Raw genomic sequence first — 24,180 nt, forward strand, 5'->3', positions numbered from 1 at the left:
GATAAAAAAAAATCAAAAAAATAAAATAAATAAATCATACTGATTATACTACAAACTTTCTTTGACAGATGGGAAAGCCGCATAGCTTGGGCTGTGCCTTGGAGTTGGCCAGTAAGATGAATGGCTGTATTACTCTTCCACACAGCAAGCCCAACTGCCCAGGTAAATGTGTATCAAATGTAATGACATAGCTATGACACTTTTTCAGTTATTCAAGGAGTGATTTCATTTTGAAATCTCTGACATCAGTTATCATGTATTAAAATTGCTGCACAAAGCAGAGTGGAGAGCTGCATGAACTTTTGGGCAGAACAGCATGATCATATAAACTTAATTACCACAACCTTACTTTCTCCTCTCCTATATTTTTTTAACTACTGCACTGTAATATTTTTAGATATACTTAAAATAATTTTTAAAAGTTAACATTTATAATGTGTGGCTAGCAAATGCCTACTTCCAGGTCCTTCGGTTTAAGAAACACAAACTGGTGAAATCTGAACCAAAATTTCTTAATATTATTACTTCAATATTCATGTTTTCTCACTTTAAGAATTACTAAACTGTTTCATTTAAGTCGACAAAAATTTGTTATCAGCTACCACTGTTAGTAATATATAACTGTCATTACTTTCAGTATTCTTACTTCACTCGGACAGCTATAACATGTTAGTAAAGCTTTTCATTTCAGAATTGATCTTCACATATTTGACTTTGGAAACTGTTTCTAATTTTTATATCATAAGATTCTAACATAAACAAAACAGAAATGCAGTTTACTTGTAACTATTTATTTTGTTGTTTAATGTGGAAAAAGTTAACTACAAAGACTAAAAATTCCATGAAAAAGATGTGAATTTGATTTTCCTTTTCAATATCACCACTTATGCAAATATTTACTTCACATATCTGATCCAAGGAATATTTCATAAGTTATCTTTTCAGGTAAGAAGTATTTTCTTAAACAATGAAATGTAAGCTCACCATCACTTATTAATATAACCTAGTAATTTTGTATTACTTTATCTAGATAAAACTTCTAAGCTAAATCAGCGGCTTAAAAATATCCCTTATTCACATTTCAACCAGTGAAAAACCTCTTTATATTAAAAAAAGATTTTAAAAAATCTAAGTTTCATTACATGTTTCTCTGGTTGATCATAACAATTTCTTCCAAAAATACCGTATTTCAATAGTAAAAAAAACTTTAAAATTAGCATTCTAACAAAATAACAGCTGGGTGTGGTGTAATCCCAGAACTCGGGAGACTGAGGCAGGAGGACTGTTGTGAGTTTGAGGCCAGCCTGAGCTACAAAGTGAGTTCAAGGCCAGCCTAAACTGCATAGTGAGACCCTGTCTCAGAAAAGCAAACAAACAATTCTAGTGAGTCACCCAACTTCCCAAGCAGAGAGTTTGTTAAACACAAGAAGTCAGGAGTAAACCAATGAACGTGTTTCAAAAAAGAGGGTTACTAAAGAGGGGAATGTCAACCAGACTATGCCCCATCCTGGCAAATGACACAACTACAGAGCTAAAACTGTAAGAGCTAAAAGGCTCTTCACACAGCCCCCAAAAGAAACCTTGGAAGAGGCTCAACTGACCTTGACAAATTTCAATTAACACAGGACTTGCTTTGAGTTGGTCTTAAACACCCAGCAGGAAATAACCAAAAGGGGGCTGAGAGCAGGAAGCTAATAATAATTTTAAAAAGAAAAAAAAGCTAGGATATATATAAAAGGAACTCCAAACACAGCATCAGTCCCTACTGACAGCCTCCAGCTACACCTATAACATCTTAATCCACTGCCATAAAAGGTCATGACTCCCGGTTCCATTAGCTCTCCCAAATATGTGTCCTTCAGCCTCTCTTAGTATATTCCCATTATGTTATTTTAAAATACTTTCAAACATCTCTCAAGTAGAGATATGGCTTCTTGTGCAGCTATCCCTAAATAGAATAAAAATTTCTATAAAAACATTTTATCTACTGTGCTTTGTTACCTTTCTGGTATGAACTAACTGCTGTTTGTCAGACTTTATATGTCTATTTTATCTGGAGTCAGTCACTACAAAAGGTCTTCAGGTCTACAAAATTCAAGTTTTGAGTCCAACAATAAAAATTTTAATGGCCCAATGGTCACAGAAACATAGTTACATTAGTGTATCCTTTGACTATTGCTATAATTAAAATAGGACTGCATTGGATTTCTTAACAAAACAGAGAGGAGTCTATATGCTCTTAAACTGGATACACATTTCACAAAAACAGAGGTCAATATTAAAAAACTAATCCTACATGCAGCTTAATTTCACCTGATTTCTATCACTTTCTAGAGCCACTATTCACCAATATTCTTTTAATTTTTGGCCCCTGTTTTTTTAACATGGTTACAAAATAAATTTAAAAGTCATTGACTTGCTAATGTTCTTATCCTCTTTTCCAGAATAAGGATGACAGTTCATCAAACAAACCCATTTTCCTTGGTTTGAGAGCAGAATGAGACTTGATCCTGGACCAGGCGGGTTCAGTACCCATGCCTGAAGCAGCCATAAAACAATGGACCTTCCACACCTCTGCATGCCTTAAGAATAAGGCACAAAAGTCTTGGGTTGTGGGAGATAAGGTAGGATAGAAAAAATATAAAAACTGATAGAAGGGAGACAAGGAAAATCATAATTTAGGTATTGTACTTTTAAGAAAACTGCAGTTACCCAAGGTTACCATATCTGCACTCCCTAGCCAGTTTCTGTTCCTTTTCTTCTAGGCCCCTCAGACCCAAAATCTCTTAAAGATACTTTAAACCCAAAGATGAACTCAGTTAATAAGGTAAAGGACAGGAACTTGATTTTAAGATAAAGAAACAGATTGAGAGAAGTCAGAGAATTCGAAGAATGTTTTTAGACAAAACATTTTAGATCACCTATTTAAAAAAAAAATTAAGGGCAGGCATGGTGGCTCACACCTATAACCTCAGCACTAGGGAGCATCACCCCAATTCAAGGCCAGCCTGGCTCCATAGTGAGTTCAAAACTATCACAGGGTACACAGCAAGATCCTGTCTCAAAAAACAAAAAAATTTTGACCAGGTTCATGTCTTTCACCTATGAAATGGCCCGTTATCTTTCTTCCACAGATTTCTACTCCCCAAAACACATAAATATCCCCAGCCGCAAACTATAGTACACATCTATCTTGAGGACCCACAATCTTATTTTCTTTGTGTATATACTTTTAAATTCTCCCTAAAAAAATCCCTTTATTCCCCTTTTAAAAAATAAAATTAGCTTTATAACTCAAACTTATACTTATTTTTGGTTTATATAAAAATATACTATCAGGGGCTGGGGATTTAGCTCAGTGGCAAAAGTGCCTGCCTGGCAAGCGCAAGGTTGTGAGTTCGGTTCCTGGTACCGGAGAAAAACCAAAAAAAAAAAAAAAAAAAAAAGAAAGAAAGCAAGCATTTAAAAAAAAAAAAAAATATATACTATCATATAGTGTCTTTCTTTAAACATGTAAAGCTGTAAGTTTTATTCATGTACATTAATGTCTTTACTTTCCATCACAGGAATATGCAAAGGAAAATAACACTCTCATTTCAATCCAAACAGCACGTACAAAGGAACATCAATAAACATTTGTTATCTGTCACGGTATGGACTTTGAATGTCCTCCAAAGGCTCATGTGCTGAAGGCTGGGTCTCCGGCCTGTGGTGCTAACGGGAGGTTGTGAACCCGGTATGTCACTGGGGGCGTTAGAATGGCTGCTGGGGTCTCTCACACTCTTTTGTGGGTACCTGCACTCACACCTATCTCTATCTCCATATCTCTGCCTCTGTGACATTTTCATTTTCTTTCTCTCCTTCTCTCTCTCCCTCTCTCTCTCCCTCTCTTTCTCCCTCTCTCTCTCTGTGCCTCTCTGTTTCTCTTTCCTTCTATCTCTGTCTCCTTCTTTGCTTCCGCTCCTCTCCTCTCCTCTTCCCTTCCCTCTCCTCTTCCCTTCCCTCTCCTCACTACAAGCCCTACAACAAGGCCAATTCACCATGGACTAAAACCCCTGAAACCACGTGCCAAAATGAACATTCCCTGACTCTGTGTATCAGTTACCTTGCCACAGCCACAGGAAGCTTACTAAAACACTCTCTTTGTCAAATATTTCTGAACTACTTAAGACACAGCTACCCATTTTTTCAAAACTGTGCTAGATAATATCTCAATTACTATTAATTAATACATATTTGAATTTCTTAATGTCCTAATGAAAATATCTACTGAAATAAGTGGCCAAACATGTGAATTAAAAAACATAAAATGATCCACACATAAACAAGAGATAATCTACAAAAATGCCATTAAACATAAATTTGTAGTAATTTATATTGGAGAGGCTTCTGAGAATCTACTGTGATAACAACAGAATGAATTCTAACAGGATACTAATAACACCAATCCTAACAAAGGCCAAAATAAAACTTGTAGCTGAGTACAATGCCATATGCCTATAATCCCAATACCTGGGGAGGCTAGGGCAGGAGAATCACAAGTTTAATCCCTGCCTGGACAATTTAGCAAGACTCTGTCTCATAATAAAAAGTTTTACAAAGGGGTGTTGTGGATGTAACAGCTGAGACAGTACAGTTTAGCAAAGAGGTTCCAGGACTTGTGGCTACATGTAGATCCCTTTTTTTACCCCATTTCTTCCTGCTACCTGTCATTTTTACATTTTTACCCCATTTCTTCCTGCTCCCTGTCATTTTTACAAGCTAGATTGGAACATACAATCTGCTCTTTATTAATGAAAATTCATTAATTGTGGTTCTTCTATTTATTATCTTAGCAAACCATTTAACTCCAATTTTTATATGTAAAATGGAGACAATATCTAAATCATAGTTACTGTGATATTTAAATGAATAACATTTTTCAAATTTCCTTAGCTTAGTACCTAGTTAATAAACAATAAACTTAAAATAAAACCATACATACACCAAAACATAAATGTTTTCGGATTATTGTAAAAGGGCAGCAAATAGGACAAAAATTTAAGCAAAACAAGTTTTGAAATGCAGGAGGAGAACAGTCAAATTATACTATGAGCTATTTAAAATAATCATCAATATAATCTCCATCATATTCCATTTAAATAATCATCTTCATCATCTATACTGTGTTCCTAACACAATATTTGGCACTTCATCACACCTTATTTCATTCTCAAAACTCATTAAGGTATTCATTACCAGTTTCCAACAAAACAAAATAAAATCCAGTAATATCCTGACCAGGCTACAAATTCCATATAGGAAGAGATCTTGTCTGTTTGATTCATAATCATCTAACAGATGACCTGGTGGACGGCAGGCACTCAAAAATATATATTGACTATATGGGTGAACAATAAAGAAAAACTTCAAAAGGTTAGTTGCTGAAGTCATATGTAAATAGTATGTCTGTATTTAAATCTGAATCTGCCTGATTCCAAAGTCCATGCTTTTAACTAGTATATCTGTTATGGCTATGTCTAGATGTCCCCCAAACCCTCATGCAGTCATAGGTGGGACTTTTGCAGAGGTGGCTGGATGTAGAGTGTGACACTGGAATTGATTCATGGTGCAATGATAGGCTCTAGGGCACTAGGGGTTAAGGATATGAGTGCTACCTACCCTATGTAGCCTCGGTAAAATAAAAGGGAAGAAAGAAAGACACTGATAAGGCCCCCTGCTTGCTTGCTTTTGCTGTCCTCTACTTGCTATGAACTATTTCTCCTCTGCAATGCCCCTCTGACAAGCCACCCCAGCTTTGGAGCCAGCCCATTATGGACTGAAGCCTCTACGAACTGCGAGCTAAATAAACCTCTCCCCTTTAACTCTGGATGTTCGGTATTTGGTCTCAGCCATGAGAAAAGTAACTAAGACGTTGTCCAAGTCTTAAAAAGTCTTCATCAAATACACGGATCACTGGTAATGACTGAAAAGGTAAAAGCAATGTATTGTGGAAATCTGGGATTCAATGAGTCCTACAGATAAAATACAAAGTAATTACAAGGAGAATAGTAGAAAAACTAGCATATTATATTGAGTATAGTTGCTAAAGAAAGACAGTTAACAAGAAGGTTATCTTAGTACCATGAAGTTAATAGCAAGAGTACAAAAAATGACACTCATATGAAGTATATGAAAACTCCCAAGCAAGAATGAAACAAGGGGTTAACATGATAAATTTGACAATGTAGCTGATTTACAAAACTGGGATAGCATTGGGAGGGAAAAAGTTCAGCTGCAACTATAGAGGCAGGAGACAATCATGACCAGTCAGTGCAGACATAATTAATAAACCCTGGAAATCCTGGTACACCCCTGTAATCCCAGAACTCTGGGAGAACTGAGACAGGAGATCTCAAGTACAAACCCAGCCTGGGCAACATAGCAACTTTGTGAGACTCCATTTCAAAACAAAAAATAAAAAGGGTTGGGATGGAGCTCAGTGAAAAGATCCTGGGTTCAACCCCAGTACCAGGGGGAGGGAAGAGGATGGGAGGAAAATAATTAGTAAAAAGAAGAAAGCATTCAAATTAGAAGATCAAATGAATAAGTTAAGAAATAGTAACACATTTCCTAATAGTTGCTCATTCCTAATTGCAGCCACAAACCCCAAACCAGTGTAGCTGCAGGAAAATCATATGTATGTAAACTCCAGTAACATAAAGGCATTAGCTCTATCAACTTAGTGATAAACCATTATGACCTGCTGGGGAAAACTAGCGAGTATAAAGAACTGAACTGAGCAAAACAGCTTAGAGAAAAAACTTTATAATAAATCATGAGGAGTGGTTGGGGATTTAGCTCAGCAGCACAGAGCCTGCCTGGCAAGCACAAGGTCGTGAGTTCAATTCCTGGTGCCGGAAAAAAACAAAAACAAAAAACAAACAAACAAAAAATCATGAGGATATACTACAAGGTTGAAAAGTAGCCATCACCCAGTTTTATAAATTAGTGATAAATTCCTGAACTACTTTCTAGCTTCTTCTTCATATGCATTTATTTATGTGATTAAGTAATCATTTCATGAAACTGCAAACATACATGCTACCTTCATGTAAATATGCTCTGGTTTCTTTAGGAGATTAAAGTCTATCATAAGAGTTGATTACCCTGGTCCTTTTAAATAAAACAAACAATGGTTTTTTATAGCAACTTTTTATAATATCTTACCAGCAAATTTTTATATCTTACCACTGACAAAAAACATATGAGAATAAACTATTCAGGAAATGAAGCAGGCAGACATTGCTACCTACCGATTTCCTGAAATACTTACCTCAGCAGTTTATGACCATTAGTTGTAGCAACTTCCGCAAGACTTGTTAGAATCTTTAGATACTGGCTTTCACTTTGCTGAGACAAATGCTCCAGAACTTGCCGTAACTACATTGTTTATAAATTTAAAAATGTGATTACATAAAAATCCATTAAATTTTATTGAAAAATTAAGTATGTATTATTTTACTATCTTAAAAACAATTAGCTGGAATCAAGAACTTTACAGTTATTTTGCCTTGCATAAAGTTAAGAGCTAATACAGAGATAAGATGATATAAACCTATGTTCAAAATCACCCAGTAAAACACAATTTAAAAATACAGATAAAGGGCAAGAGATACAGCTCAGTGGCACAAGTGCCTGCCTGGCAAGTGCTAGGTCCTGAGTTTGATTCCGAGTACTGAAAAAAAAATACAGACAGAGCAATATAGATAGATAGACAGATAGATAAAGTAGAAATCACCAAGTATATTCATGAAAATTTCATTTCAAATTTCTATAATGTAGAGAAGTTTTACACTGTAATTTTCTAAGAGTACAGATGTTATAAATACAAAGCTCAGGGCTAAAGCTGTAGCTCAGTGATAAAGCACTTGCCTTGCATATACTTAGAGTGCTGGGTTTGATCCTCAACACCACAAAAGGAAAATAGAGGGAAAAAACCATAGTCCCCAAAACTAATGATTACTAATCTCAACAACATACTCCTCTCCTCATACTCTTTTCCTCTAGCCATGGGGAATGATTATCTTAATAAGAAAGCAAAGAACCAGAGACACAAAGAAAATGTAGAGAGGAAAATATAACACAAAGTTTATATCAATCATTATATACAGTTGTCCCTCATTATCCCTAGGGATTGATTCCAGAATCTTCATGGATACTAATATCTGCAGACTCTAATAGCTTACATAAAATGACATAACTACTGGAATATTATAACCTACGCACATTCTCCCATATACTTTAAATTATCTATAGACTACTTATAACACAATGTAAATGCTAGGTAGTTACCAAACTGTATTGTTTAATGAATAATAACAAGAAAGTATAGATGCCATTTTTTAATAAATATTTTTGATCTACAACTGATTAAATCTATAGATACAGAACCCATGGAAAAAGGGATAACTGTAATTCATACTTACCCTACAATTCAGGTAAGCAAACTCAAGTAATTAAAAATAAATATAATTACTAAACATATTTATAGAATGTTACATATGCTAAGTATGAATAAAGCTTATTCATTTACAGGTTATTTGCACAATTACATTACCATGTTTTCTCGGAGGTCTTCATTCTGTGTCATTTGAATAATAGTCTGGAAAAGCCTAGGGTGATACTGAATTAATACTTCACAAGTCTCTCCATATCCACCCTAAAAAAAAGACTTAAAATTACTCAGGTTTAAAACAAATTTCCTTTGGCAGGGGTGCAGTGTACTGAGAATCAAAACAGGACGTTGTGCACCAGGCAGGTGCTGTGCCACTGAGCGATATCCCCAGCCTCATATTTCCTTTTAAAGGTCATACTCTTCACAGAATAAAAATCTTTCTACTCACCATCTTACTCATAAGAAATAAATGATTTTACCATTCTCAGTTTCTATTATAAAGGGCCTCAGAATATACACTGAAAACATACCTGAACACATAAATCCAGAGGAGTTACTCCATTTTTATCCGGCAAATATTTGGCTCCTCGTAGTAGAAGAATCTGTGCTGTATCTCTCTGACCATGACTATACAGAAATAGAACCAAGTGAGAAAACACGGTATTTTAATTCAAAGTTTCTTCTATGGGTTACAAGTGGTTAATATAAATCAATGGAAGATTAGTAAGTTAAGACAGGAAGATAGGAACTACATCTTCAGAAACCAAAGAAAAAATGTTTCAAAATGTCAAGTCAGTATATAGTTCAGAAAGTGATCTATCAAATCTTAGAACTGGGGGCTGGGGATTTAGCTCAGCGGCAAAAGCGCCTGCCTGACAAGCGCAAGGTCATGAGTTTGGTTCCCGGTACCGGAGAAAAACCACAAAAAAAAAAAAAAAAATCTTAGAACTGAACTTGGGTTACATTACTTGTAATAAGTCATATTTTGGGATAAGCAACTACTTCTCAATCTTCTGGTTAATTTTTCCCTTTCAGTCATTTCTGAATTCCTTTTTCAACTCTAGCCTGACCTTTCTTCTACCACACATATCCAAGTCTCAAGACTCCTTAGTTCAACAGAACCTCAATATTCAAAACAAAAATATATATCATGGCACTTTAATATGATATTTTAAAAAACAGAAGGGAAGGGAAGGACGGATGGATCAAATTAAGTATTGAAACGCAATACATATATAGGCATTACTAGGGCAAGAATACAATCTAGTTTTCAACCTCTGTTTATCGACTCACTCAGTTTGGCTTCTGCTGCCAGTTATTCAACCTAGCCTATAATAAAACACTGTCCTATCCATATTCCTCATTCTCTGACTGCTCTCTTTTATGTAAAAGTAAAATTGTATCTATCACCCTTTTCGATAGGACCAAGCTACATTGGGGGTAGCAACCACGAAACTCCAGGTGTTGTTCTATAAGTTCCTCTCATTCTAGATAAAAAAATAAAAAATAAATTTTCATCCTAGGAACACTAAAATTAAAGGTTGATTTTAAGAAATGCCCAGACATGCCATATAAGGACCATCTAACCCGAACTTTACTTTGTAGATGAGAACCGCAACCAAACCAAACACAGGTGAAGCTAGAACCCAGATCTTTGGTCTTCTCAGCCCACACACCTTCTGCAACAATATTAACTGACAAGATATATCATTTCACAAAAAAAAAAAAAAAAGACTACACAGATCTCTCAGAAATTTAAAAAAAACTACTACTCATTCTATTCCAATAAAAACATTACTATAAAAAAGAACAATTTATAACCAAGTAGAATTAATTTTTACAAAGTGGAATTTTATGAATCTAGTGCCACAAAGTCCTACAACAATTGTAAGACGTACAAGGGTAATCAAAATAAATAGTGAATGCTTAAATTTTTAAAAATTCTCACAGTAAAACACACACGCTATTAATCCCTCTCAAAACACTCCGTCTGGCTTTAACATACTTATCCCACCATTCTTGCCACTTTCTGAAGCACTTCTGGAAATCCTCTTTCGTGTATTTACTAGTTGTAATTAAAAATACAGTGAATGCTGCTGCCAAGCGCCATCCAACAGCAAGTCAGACGCGTGAAAACACTGCAGTGTTCAGCCACCTTATTATCCACCAGATCTGGCACCATGTGACTTCTGTCTCTTCCCCAAAGTGAAAATGACCATGAGAGGTAAACATTTTGAATTGATTCAGGACACTGTGGCAGCCATGAGAACCCAACCAAAGATACTCATGAAAGAAGACTTGCAGAACTACTTCAAACAGTGGCAAGAATAATGGGGTAACTGTGTTAAAGGCAGGAGGGAGTATTTGGGGAGGGGGAATTAATAGCAATATGTCTTTTACTGTAATAACTTTTTAAAAAATTTAACACACATACTGTATCATTCTCTTGATACTTTATAATGATTACTTTTTTAATACAAATACAAATATTTTGGAATTAACTTGAGAACAATACCTAATTTACTCCAGTTTAAAAAAAAAAAAAAGTAAATCAGCAATCCCTCTGAAAACAGTGATTAATTTCACTAGTGTACCATAAGAAATACTCATTTAGAAACATTTGACATTATCTGGTAGTATTGGTCAAGATAGTCTATCTATCATACTGTACAGCTAATAGTGATTACTTTGTAATTTACATTATTCTATTTTTTATTGCACCTACAAGTAAAGGCTAAGTTAACAAGTAACTACCTATACTTTATTTAGAAAGACAGTGATACTCTGGTACAAGTCAAAAATTTGTACTTTTACAAAGCTACCCAATTCAATGTTATGGAATCTCTTTTCAGAGTTATTTAATATCCATGTGTCTAGTCTTTCCAATTAAACTGTAAACTTTATGACAGCAGGTGTTTCACAGCATGACACAAGAGCTGGCTTATAACATGTACTTGATACACTCAATAAATTACATTACAGGTTTTAACATCACATACTATTATTTTGAAATAGCATTAAAAAAGACCCTACACCATAGAAAAATGACAAGTAGAAGCTGGATGTGGTGGCACAGGCCATAATGAACTTCTCTGAACTTCCTTGTCTACTAGCTCACAGAATCTCTATTTCAGAAGGGATCCTGCCCTTACCCAAGGAGGGAATGGTACACAGAAGGGCCAAGAATCACCTGAACAGACAGCCTTGCTGGGTTTCCTCACTCCACCTACAAGCATTAGGATTAGACCCTTTGGTCCAATCACATTCTACACAGCTGTCCATGTTTAACCATGCCTATTCAATAAAGTCCTCACAAAAATCCAAAAGGACAGGGTTTGGAGAGCTTTTGGACAGCTGCACGGGCAGAGGCTTGGAAGAATGTAAGAACTCATTCATGTGCCAGGACTACGGCATACCCCAAGTCCACAAAAATAGATGTTCCTATACTCAATACCCTTCCAGACATTTATCTGGCTTCTTATTTGTATCTTTTAAAGTATTCTTTCTAACAGGCTACTAAATATTAACATAGCATTTCCCTGAGTTCTATGAGCTGCTCTAGAAAATTAATCAAATGCAAGGGGGGAGGGGTTTCCAAGGAACCTAAACTAGTAGCCAGTAAGTCAGAAATTCCTGAAGCCCAGACTTGTGACTAGCATCTGAAGTCGGAGCAATCTGTGAGGACTGGGCCCTTGTAATGCCTGACTGATTGTGGCAATTTGAGAAGTTTAGAAGATTAACTAAATCAGCTCAGCAATTCTACACTCTAGGATGTAGCCTGGAGGTATAAAGGGGAAATGAGGAAGGACAGATCTGCCTTTGTACTTTGGAGGAGCTACACTCTTCCCCTTCTACTTGGACATCCTCTCCTGGCTTCCAGCACAGACTCTTTCCAGCCGTCGCAGACTTCTAGCATAGACTCTGGTTTCTGCCATGGATGCTTTAGCCTTCCACCAAAAAATCTTCAGCTTTTCGTCACAGACCCACTGGCCTCCTGATACATACTTGCACAGGCACTGCAGTGAACTCCAAACGGACTGAAAGGTTCAGTTGCCAGTATACAAACACCCTCTGAACTCTTCCTCATTCCACTGTGTGGGTGACCATCAGAAGCTGATCTTGTAATTTCTCATACATTTGTGTATCTTCTGTTATATCTGTTTCTCTAGTAAAACAGTGACTGATACAGCCCTCCATCTGGGATCTAACCCTAGGAAATTCAACTGACAGCCACTGCAGAATAAACTGATCGATGAGAAATCCCCACACAGAAGTGATCTATGTGGTAAGCATATAGTAGAAGACACTAAGTTTGAATTTGTTTTTCCTCTGTGTCCACAGATCAATTTCCAACCAAAGAAAGGCAGCCAACTCCACATACCATGACCAAATACTACCGCAAACACACAGCTACAGCCAATCAGGTGACCTATCTACTTCCACATTTAGCCTATAAAAGTTCACTGCTGGGCTGGAGCTCTCTGAATCTCTTTCAAGTCTTAGTGCTATCCAATTTATGTATTATTCTTTGTGCAAATAAATTGCTAAACTTAATTTACCTGAAGTTTTTCTTTTAAGTTTTTTCCAGTTTTTCCAGTTGAGAACACCATAGCTCAAGAGTAAATGGGACTGTTTGAAATCCACAGTTAAAGAGAGCAGAATTTGAAGTAATGCTCAGGTATACTTGAGACAGTACTACAATACAATTTAAATAAATAACAAGGGCTAAAGATACAGCTCAGCAGAGAGTTCGGCCAGCACTGATGAGGCCTTGGGTTCAATCCCCAGCACAGAAAAAAAAAAAGAGTGCAACATAAATCAAAAAGAAAAATCACTGTATTGTTTTGTGCCCAGCTCCTAACCACAAATCACATTCATACAACATATATATGGGGTGGATAAGCATAACAATGTACATGTGAACCTATGAGTGTGTGTACATAGTTACTAGTTGCTCCTTAGGGACAGGAGCATTTTTGAAAGCCAATGTGTGTGCGTGCCTCTGTGTGTGTATGTGCACACGCATGCATGTTGTAATTCTGACAGTGCTAGAGATTGAATCCACAGCTTTGCACATGCTAGGCAAGCAGTCTACCACTGAGCTATATCCCACACTTGCTTATAACAATGTATGGCACACACTAAGTACTATCTAGATATTTGATTACATGAATAAAGCAAATAAAATGCACAATTTAAGAAAAAGAACCAAGAATGAAACACAAAAATATCTTAATGTATAACTTGGTATCTAACACAACTGATTCAATAATGTTTTTAGAAGTCACAAATACAGATAAAGCAAAGACGTCTCTGATCCATGATATACTTCAACAGCTTATCCCAAAGGAACTGAACTAGCTATTTAATAAAGTAAACTATAGGAGTTACTGGATTATTATATAAATCAAAAGCTCATCCTACAACATCAAATCACAAGCAATTAAATGTAATTTAATTTTTCACTCATGTAATTAAGTAACAGAATCAATGTTATTCTTCATCTTTAAAGAAAGCATAGCATTTATGGAAAAACAATAGCTTCTGAAAATATATAGAGATATGTGTTTGGAAATACAAGTATAGAGTACAAATACATTTTTTAATGGCTCCATCTGAAAACATAAAATATCCTACCTGCAAGCAAAGTACAGTGGAGTGGCTCCTGACACATTTGGCCTGTTAATATCAGCACCACTGTCTAGCAAGCACTGCACAGTCTGGGGGAAAAACAATTAAAAGTAAAGTAAGAAAAGTGAAACAAAACATACAATTATCAGAATTTTAATCCACAGAAAGTCCTTCCCAGAACTTGAAGCTTTAAAAAGAAAATGAATATATACATGTGAATTTTAATGGCTGAACAAATTCAACTTAGATAAATTCTCTGAATCTGAACGAGATATGTGGAATTATCAGTGTTGTTATACTTAATTTTCTCATTGCTGAGACAAAATACCCAACACCCACAGGTAATGGGAGGAAAGGTTTATTTAGCTCATAGTTTGAAGGAGTTTCAGTCCATAATCAGCTGGTTCCAAGGCAGTGTGCCTTCTCAGAAAAAAACTGTTCATGTAGGCAGAAGGCAGCAAAGCAAGAAGCAGAAGACAGAAAAAGTAAGCAAGCAAGGGACCTAACAGAAGGACCTAACAGTCCTTCTGCCCCTCTGATCTTATCCAGGCTACTCGGGGTGGGTAGCACTCATAACCCTTGCCTAGCACTGCACCTTCAATCAATTCCAGCATCACACTCTAGATCCCATGACCTCTGAAAAAGCTCCTATGATGGCATGAGGCTTTGGGGGGACATCTAAACACAAGCTATAATATTCCACCCCTGGGAGCCCTCCAAAAACTCAAGCATATCCCTTTACACAAGAGATCAATCAATCTTTAAGAGCTGTCAGAGTCCTAACAGTTTCAGGGCTTCTGAAAAGTCCAAACTCTCTTCTGAGACTTAAGGCAGACCTTTATCTGTGAGTCCCTGTACAAATAAAAAGAAAGTTAAAAATTTCCAACATTCAATGTCACAAACAGACATTTTCATTCCAAAAATTACAAACAGAGGGATAGTAAGAAATGGGAACAAAGTAAAATCAAACTCCAGCAGGGCAAACATTAAATCCCAGAGTTCCACTTTCAGCATCCCCAGCAAACTGTGGCCAGTTATGAATGCCAAATGGCTTGGGTGGCTTCTGCCTCTAGGGCACTGCTAGTATTTGTAGCTCCTATGGCTTCTCTCTTTGGCTGGCTCTGTTCCCTCTGCAGTTTTCCTCAGATGATCCATGTTCCTGACTTCTTCATTCGGGTCTCCACTGTACCTTTGGCTTCACACTCACGATTTCACACACTGCCCTATCAGAGGCACACTGCCTGGCCTCCCAGGCCTTCTTCTGAAATCTTGGTAGTAGCCCTCCTGACCCTACAACTCCTGCATTCTTCATGCACATAAAACCAGCACCACTTGGATGATGCCAAGGTCTGTCGCCAGCTGGGGTCAGCTGGAGCACTAGCCAGGCTTCCCCCTCTCTTGCCTATAGGGGTCGAGTGTTTCTGAACCAAATCCTGAACTTCTCTAGGCTGCCACCATTCTCAAACATGGTGCTCTGGGGTTCTCTTCTCACAGAAAAGCCTTTGACTTCCACAATTTTGAGGCTGCAAAGGACAGAGTCTTGCTGCTTCTTGTGATGTCCTCAGACCATCTTTTATATTCTCTTGTTTATTCTCAGCAATCAAGATCTCTCCAGCTCTATCTTTGCAGTCCACATACTTAATGGAGCTTCCTTTCTGGCCAAACTCACATTTTAAAGGATTCTACTAGGCTCTTTTCTCATCATTCTTAACATAGATCCGGGTAAAGCCCCCAACAGCAGCCATGCCACTGCCCCAACAGTAAACTGTCTTGGTATCACTTCTGCAAGATTAATTAGTTCATCACCCTTAATCTCAGTATCAGGCAAAGTCTCTGGACACAAGCAAAATGCAGACAAATTTTCTGCCAAGCCATAACACACAGACTGGAGCCCAACTGCCAATGCAGTCTTTCTTCCCAGCAGAAACCTCCCAAGCCTGGTGTTCTGAGCTCTGACCAGAATCTCCCATCAGGTACAGCCTAAGGCATTTAGCTCTACATTTTTAGGTGGCATCTCTGAATCTTTCCAAACTCTTCACACAAGCCAGGTCCAAACGCTCCTGAATTCATGGTCAGGTATAGTCACAGCAATGACCCCACTTCTCTTGGTACAAAGTTCTGTTCTAGATACTCTCTTGCTGCTGATGCAGAATACCCAATAGTCAAAATTAAAGAAGGAAAGGTTTATTTAGCTCACAGTTTATAAAGGTTTCAGTCCATGACTGGCTGGCTCAAAGGCAGGGTGGCTTCTCAGAGGAAAACAGTTCACAGTGGGCAGAAGGCAACAAAGCAACAAGCAGAAGACAGAAAAAGCAAGCAAGTAAGGGACCTAACAGCATTCTTCTGTCCCTTTTATCCACACTACTCAGGCGGATAGGACTCATACCCTTAATCCTAGTGTCGTTGAGACTACCACTGTACCATGAATCAATTCCAGCATCACACACTCTAGATCCAGCTACTTCTGAAAAAGCCACACCGATGAGGGCATGAGGCTTTAGGGGGATACCTAAACACAAGCCATTACAAATGCGATATAAACATTTTGGCCTAGGAAGGCTGTTGAGCAGTACCATATCATAGAGAGTCACTTGTCATATGTGGCTACTGACACTTGAAACATGGCCAGTACAACTGAGGAACTGAATTTTTAACTATAATTAATTTAAATTTAAATAGCAACATATGGCTAATGAACTGGACACTTAGAAATTTCAATTTAGAAACAAAAAATTTACCTCTAAAAGCAAAAAAGTAGACACTGAGCTGTAACTTTCTCAAAGTCAAAGTATATACCTGGTAAGTGTAAAATACTGTCTTACTAACTTTTCTCATTGCTGAGATAAAATACCCAACACCCAAAGTTAAAGGAGCATCTGGTTCACAGTTTATAGAGGTTTCTGTCCATAATCAGCTGGCTCCAAGGCACGGTGGGATGGTATATAGGCATCACAATCAGTGGAATGATTTAGTAATCACATACCCTTAATCCCAGCATCACACATTCTAGATTCAGCCACCTCTGAAAAAGCCTCATCCATTAATGCACAAGGCTTTGGGGGGACATCTAGAGACAACCCATAACATATACTAAAAAGCTAAGATGTTCTTTGCCTATAAACAATACCCAATACTGGCTCAGTTTCTTTGATAGTCATTCATATATACTTGGTCCCTTGAGCTCTACTGCTGTAATCATTTGACTCATACTAAAAAGAAGTATGCTAATACAAAATCTTAAAAATATACATTTGATGATTAGGAATAGGACAAACCCCACCTAGGAACCTTTCCAAAAAATATTTTCTCATTTTCTTCCTATAATCCTCATTTGAGTTTCTCCTATAAAAGGCATAAAAAATGCAAAAACATATAATTGTTTTTGGAATTAAGACTGTTCAATATTACTTCTGAATTGAACATGTGTTCATCTTACTGCTACTCCAAAACTTAGAACTATGTCAGTAACATTTATACAGAGAAAAACAAAAACAAATACAACAGCACACTTAGTAAGTTTTCTAAAGATGGCAAGCAAATGATAACTGATGCAGAGAAGGCTGGTCTAAGCGACTGCAAGTGGAAGAAAACTTGTCCTCATTTAAGACTACCACTATAGACCCAATAAAAAACCAAATTCTCAGTGTAGCATGCATACACACACATACGTGCACACAGAAGAACTGAAAATAACAGGTACCTTTAAAGATAGGATGATTACCTGAAGATAAAAACAGGAGAAATAGTGAAAAGCTATAAAAGAAACTGATCCTTCCTTTGCTGTTTCTTTCCTCCCACCCCCCACAAGCAGTCACTATCCCTCCCTGTATTGTTTCAAAGATGGGATGTTCATTCTCTAGATAAAGTGAACAAGGAGCTTCTGGACTGACAAGTAAAAAATTTGGTAAAAGCAAGATTAAGGAGCCATGATAAAAACACTAACTAAGTGAAAACTACCAGTCCCACAGATCATTTTGCTCCCAGAAATCCAGCAGCTTGCCTTCAAATCTCAAGTAGAGGAAATTAATCCTGTCTGAAGCCTGGTACCAAAGACAGAATTCTAAAGAATCATTAGAGCCATCCATAAAATAGTCCAGTTCAAGTCAACGGGTCTACAGTAGTAATCTCAAAAGAAGACACATTTTCCCCAGAGGGGACATTAGCCAATGCCAGAGGATATTTTGACTTTCATGGCTAGGGAAAAGAGCATGCTGTTGATAGGCCAAAGCAACAGCTAAACATCCTATGATACATTAGAGAGCCCTCACAAAAAAAGAATTATCAGGTCCAACATAACAATAGGGCCAACACTGAAACTTCAGTGTACACTGAAGTCAAGTAGTTGATAAACTCAGTCCACATATACAATCTTCCAGTTAACATCTGAGCACCTCAATTTTACACATGAATCAACATACATTATTTACAACACAGGCCTGTAACCTGAAAAACAAAAATTTAGACAGAAAGAAACCCAGAAAAATAAACACTATAATGGGAATGAAAGAAAATAAAAATTTAAAAAGTAACTGATTCCCTCAAACAGGAGAAAAAAGGTATTATGTCCACAGAACAAAAATATGAATCCTTTTTTTAAAATCAGATTTTATTGGTATATTTTAGATATACATAATGATCACATTCATCACAGACAATTTGTACCTGTACATAATATAACTTGATTCTAATCCTAAGGGAAAATATTCAGATGATAAGTAATTAAAAATATGATAGAATAAATTCCAATTCAACCTAAATTTAGAAAGATAGTATCTGGGAACTCCACAAGAAAGAAAATAAAATGAAAAGACAAATAAGTGGAAGAAATGAAAGATGAAAACAATTAGTGGATCAATCCAAGCACATGTATAAAGAAACTTAGAATAAAGATACTAAAGAGGGTAAGTAGTCACCAGAAATCGAGCAATACTAAAAACTGAAGGACATGACTTGCCAGATTTAAAGGGCTCACCAAGCCCTTAGTCTAACAAAAGAACTTCAACAAAACAATGTCAAAGTGAAATTTCACAGCAGCAAGTATATAAAATTCCAGAAATAAACAGAAACAGATTGACATTAATTAGAATCTAAAAGGTAAAAAGCCAGCAAAACTGTATGATAAATGATTTTGAATGTAGAATTATCTAGTCAACCATGCTACTGTTCAAATATATGGTTATAAACTTAAAACATGATGTTATAGTTTACATGTAGATGTCCCTCCAAACTCTCATGTGCTCACAGGTGGGTCTTTTGGAAGGTGACTGAATCATGGGATATGATAATCAACAGTGGATGAGTTTACAGCTAAATGTGACTTGGTGAGGTTAAACCTGGTCACTGGGATTTGGCCTGGAAGGGTATCTGCCTCTCACTTCCCTTCATCTCCCTCTGCTTCCTGCTGCCATGCCATGAACCACTTCTCCTTTGCCATGCCCTTTTGCTACGCTGCCTGCCTTGGACCCAGCTGTCTACAGACTGAAATATCTACAAACTGTGAGCCCAAGTAAATCTTTTCTCCTTTAATGTGTGTATGTTGGGTACTGAGTCTGAGCAACAAAAAAAATAACTTAAGACACATGACTATGTAAAATTTCCCCCAAAAAAAATACCTAAAAATGCACATTTTCTCCAGAAAGGAAGACCTGGCAGCTGAATGACAGCCTTCCTCTAAATAAGGAAATAAATCATAATACAAGATGTGGAAACCAGAATATTAGAAATCAAACACAAGAGAAACACTAAGAAATTTCCAGGTTTAGAGGAAATAAAAAGGCAGAACTGATAGATTAGCAACTGCATCTTTGTAGAAAGTACTAAAAGATACTTGCAAAATCAATGACTTCAAAAAGAAAAAAAAAAAAACTGCTAGTTTACTTCAGCAGTAAACAGTGTTTCTCTAACCATTTACACAACTAATATTGCCTAACCACAATTTATAAATCCTCAGTCATCGTAACTAGAAATGATTAAGTAATATGTAAACATCAAAAACAGAAAAAGAGCCAGAGAAGATTATGTGGAAATATATACACAAAAAGGTAAGAGTTTAAAATGTCTGATGGTTATGGTTTGACACAAAAAGAGTAGTTTAAGGAACTATCGTTTTTATTTAAAATTTTTGGTAAAAATAAAAACACTTAAGATCTTACTCACATACTGCTACTTGAATTACTTCTATACTAAAATGAATTCTAAAATCTAGGTAATAACAACATTGTTATGGGACTTGGGTATAGTTCAGTGGCAGAGTGTACACTTAGCATACATAAACACAAGACCCACAGTTCAATTCCCAGCATCAAAAAACACAACAAAAAGTTACATAAAGCTGTATTATCATCTATATAATTCCTTTTGAACTCAGACAAGTAGAGAAGTATAACCTCCAAATATAAGATCCATAAGCATTTACTTCGCTATTTTGTAAGAGAAAGCCTATTTGATCCTTTCATAATGGCTTTCACCTTTCTGATTTCTGACCTAAGGGTTCTGTCTACGTGATCTCAAAGCTACACCTGTACAGAAATTAAAGACAATAAGCCTTCAGTCTCCCAAAAGGCTCAGGAAAGATGAAAGCAAATACATGGAAAACACATGTTGTTATCCATTTAAAACCTAGAGATCTAAAGGAAAAAACCCTAATTAACAAAATGTACAATTCATAGAAATCATATAGTTAAATCTACATACTGATGTAATAGTCTGACTACCTCCCACATGTACCTGGACACTATGCTTATTATCATTTGTGAATTGATTTAATGTAATCTGTGAGGAAGGTGATATTCTCTCCACTTCTAAGAGCACAAAACTGAATTTCAAAACAGTCAGGTAATTTGCACCCAAACACAGAGAAGCAGCAATTAAACCTAAGCCTATGTTCATAATCAACACCCTACTTAACAAAAGTAGGAATTCCTTCTGAATTCAGATTAATAAATAGCATTATAGCTAATCTGACATAGTTATATATTACATCACATTAATGATAGCTAATCTATAATTCCCTACCAAAGAACTATTAGGTAGTCAGGCCTTGATATCTGCTCTATCTAGTTTTAAAACAATGCCTTTTTTAGGTCATATTTTTTTTTTCTTTTGATACAAGGTCTCTACACAGTTTAGGCTAGCCTAGACTCACTAAATAGCCCAGGTTGGCCTAAAACTCACACCAGATCCTCCTGCCTGAGCCTCCCAAGTGCTGAGATTACAGATGTGTACCACCACACCTGGCTAAATTATACTTTTTTACAATGTCTTTTTTTCTTTTGGCAGTACAGAAGTTCAATACCAGGGCCTCAAGCATGCTAAACAAGCACTCTACCACACAGTCTTAGTTATTTTTCTTGTTGCTGGGACAAGATACTCACCACCCAAAGGAGGAAAGGTTTATTTAGCTCACAGTTGAGAGAGGTTTCAGTTCACAGTTGGCTGGCTCCAAGGCAAGGTGGCATGGCAGAGGGGCATCACAGAGGACAAATAGTTCACAGCAGGCAGAAGGCAGGAAGGCAGCAAAGCAGTGAAGTAGCAAGAAAGTAACCAGCAAGCTTCTGTCCCTTATGTTATACCCACGGTGAGCCTTCCCATTAGCCCCACTTACAACTGTGCCAAACCAATCAGTGGATTAATTGAGTAATCACATGCCCTCAATCCCAGCATCACACATTCTAGATCCAGCCACCTCTGAAAAGCACCACCTATAACCACTTGAGGCTTTGAGGGCACATCTATACACAAGCCTAACAACCATTCCCACGCCTTTAAGCTACATCCCCACCCATTTATAGTGCTTTCGTTGATTTTATTTGTACTACAGAGTTTATGGTACAAAAACCAGTTAGCTACTAGACTAACACATTCCTTTACTTTTCTAAATAAAGTAGGAAGACAAACTCTGAGCAAATCATGGCAAAAAAAATATGATTTTTATGAACTGTTACAAGTTCCTATCGAATCCTTGCACATATGACAGACATTAAAAATCCCTTAAGACAAAAAACAAAAAAACACAAGTAAGGTAGTGAATGCAAACTGTTTACTCTAGCATTTTACTTTATCTTCAGAAATCTTTCTGCTTTTAACAAAATTATCCCAATTAATTTCCTTCAAAATATGCAACTATGAAAACTAAATATGAATTTTTAAAAGCTTTCAATAGATTCACTGTAGATAAAATGCCTGGAAAAACAGGACTTCTTTTAATTTTTTTTGGTGGGAGTGGGGGAGTTTCCGGTACTGGGAATTGAACTCACGATTTTGCACTTGCCAGGCAGGCGCTGTGCCACTGAGCTAAATCCCCAGCCCCAAAGTACTTCTTTTAAATGATTAAAAAATGTATAACAGAACTGGAGTGTGAAGAATAAAAAATTGCCTTGCAATTATGCATAGTGGTGCCCAAGTATAGCCCTACCAATCTGGGAGGCTGAAGCAGGAAAGTTACAAATTCAAATCCAGACTGGGCAACTTAATGCCTTAGCAAGACCCTGTCTCAAAACATTTTTAAAAGAGGGAAAGGAGCTCACTGGGGTTGTAGCTCAGTGCACAAGCCCTGAGTTCAATCTTTAATCTCATATTTTTAAAATATTTGCTTTGCATAACTAACATGACTGAGAAGCCATCCATCCTTGTGAATAGGAAAATATCTGATTACCAGATTCTTTTTGTAAAAGTTCTGAAACACAGGCAAAAAGATAATTAAGAATTAAATAAACTATTGATTCAACTGTATAACAGAAGCAGCATGAAAGTCACAAGTAACAAATTTTTTTCTTCAAATCTCCAAATATTTCTTTGAGGGACAGCAAGTAAAGATAATTCAAGCACAGAAGGGCTCTGGCAGACTGCGTGATGGTAAGGTAAGGAAAATGAGCCCTATCTCTACTGTACAGATCAGGGCAGAGAGGCACAGCACTCCCTCAACTCACCCTATCACTGTACTACTCTGGGAGCTCCCACTAAGTCCTGCAGGAGAAGAAAGCTCCCCTGAGTCCTTTACTATACCCTAATTAAACACAGGCCAGTGTGCAAAAGTGGACTCTCAATCCCATATAATCCAGAGTGACAATATTTCAAGGGTAAACCAAAAGGTCTAACCAGCACAGCAAAACATTTTTCCGCTGACAAAGATTTGGGTATTTATAAATGACATATCATTTACAATGATGATCACGATTTCTAATTTTCAGCTTATGGTTTATTTGCTTGCAAAATTTAAATGAAGTAGCTTACAATTAAATGTAAACATGTAAATGTATACTACCATAAATCTATGTGGCTGATGGCTTATTACTAATATTTTTTCAAGTTAATATATGTAATTGTAAGAACTACACTAAATTGAAATCACTTTATATTCCTATAACTTACATCAGCAAAATAACCTTTTTAGAAAAATTTAGAATTTCAAATTCCCTGCCTAACCTCAACTATAACCACCAAAAAACACAAAAAAACTATTCTCCCAGTCCCTGACTGTGTAAAATAGGGGACCCTCCAACTATGAAATAAGAAACTCCTTGGGAGAAATCTAAATATTAAAGTACAGAACAGGGGTGTTCACACATTTTCAATGGACTTCATAACCTTTAAAGTAATAAAACAGCATCCTGAGTAGAAAAACCAAGTACAAAGCTAATGCTTGGGTCAATCTCAAAAATCATTTAATTGAAGGTGGTGACTAACCAAGGCCACCTGTGCCCAATACTCTGATAAATTACAAAGCAAGAAATCCAATGTAACTCTACTTCATCAATAACAACTCTGGTAAATAAGGATCAAAGTAAAAGGAACAGATATTCAATAATAAAGCTGAAAGCAAAAGTCTAAGTTGTGGTATTATCCTTTGCTTAAACAAAAAAGCATCCTTACTTTATTCCTTAAATACTGTAATTCTGATGGCACGACTTCCAGCAATGTATAAGTAACTTACACTAAAACAGAACTGTTACACAGACCTTCTTTAGAAGCCTGTCCACCTATATCTATTGAAATTTTGGGTCATTTTGTAATACCTGGCATTATTATTGTGCTGCAAAAATAACAGCCATGAGGACTTCCTTTATTTGCTCACATCTCCCAAAAACAATTAAAGAGGAATTCTAGCACCAGAG

At 36.6% G+C, this 24,180-nt stretch overlaps 1 protein-coding gene across 3 annotated transcripts in view; it reads right to left on the bottom strand.

Moving 5' to 3' along the window:
- Hace1 (HECT domain and ankyrin repeat containing E3 ubiquitin protein ligase 1) overlaps positions 1-24,180 on the bottom strand; it is an 82,331-nt gene that overhangs the window by 30,564 nt on the left and 27,587 nt on the right. For all 3 annotated transcript variants that reach the window (XM_013510785.1, XM_005377818.2, XM_013510784.1), the window contains 4 exons: positions 14,075-14,157; positions 8,968-9,064; positions 8,600-8,701; positions 7,316-7,422 (listed from right to left, as the gene is read on the bottom strand). In XM_013510785.1, coding sequence (XP_013366239.1) covers positions 7,316-7,422; positions 8,600-8,701; positions 8,968-9,064; positions 14,075-14,157 — 389 coding nt within the window. The remainder of the gene's footprint in view (positions 1-7,315; positions 7,423-8,599; positions 8,702-8,967; positions 9,065-14,074; positions 14,158-24,180) is intronic.

This window comes from Chinchilla lanigera, unplaced genomic scaffold, assembly GCF_000276665.1.
Source record: "Chinchilla lanigera isolate Chin_1 unplaced genomic scaffold, ChiLan1.0 scaffold00010, whole genome shotgun sequence".
In the NCBI taxonomy this organism is placed as follows: domain Eukaryota; kingdom Metazoa; phylum Chordata; class Mammalia; order Rodentia; family Chinchillidae; genus Chinchilla; species Chinchilla lanigera.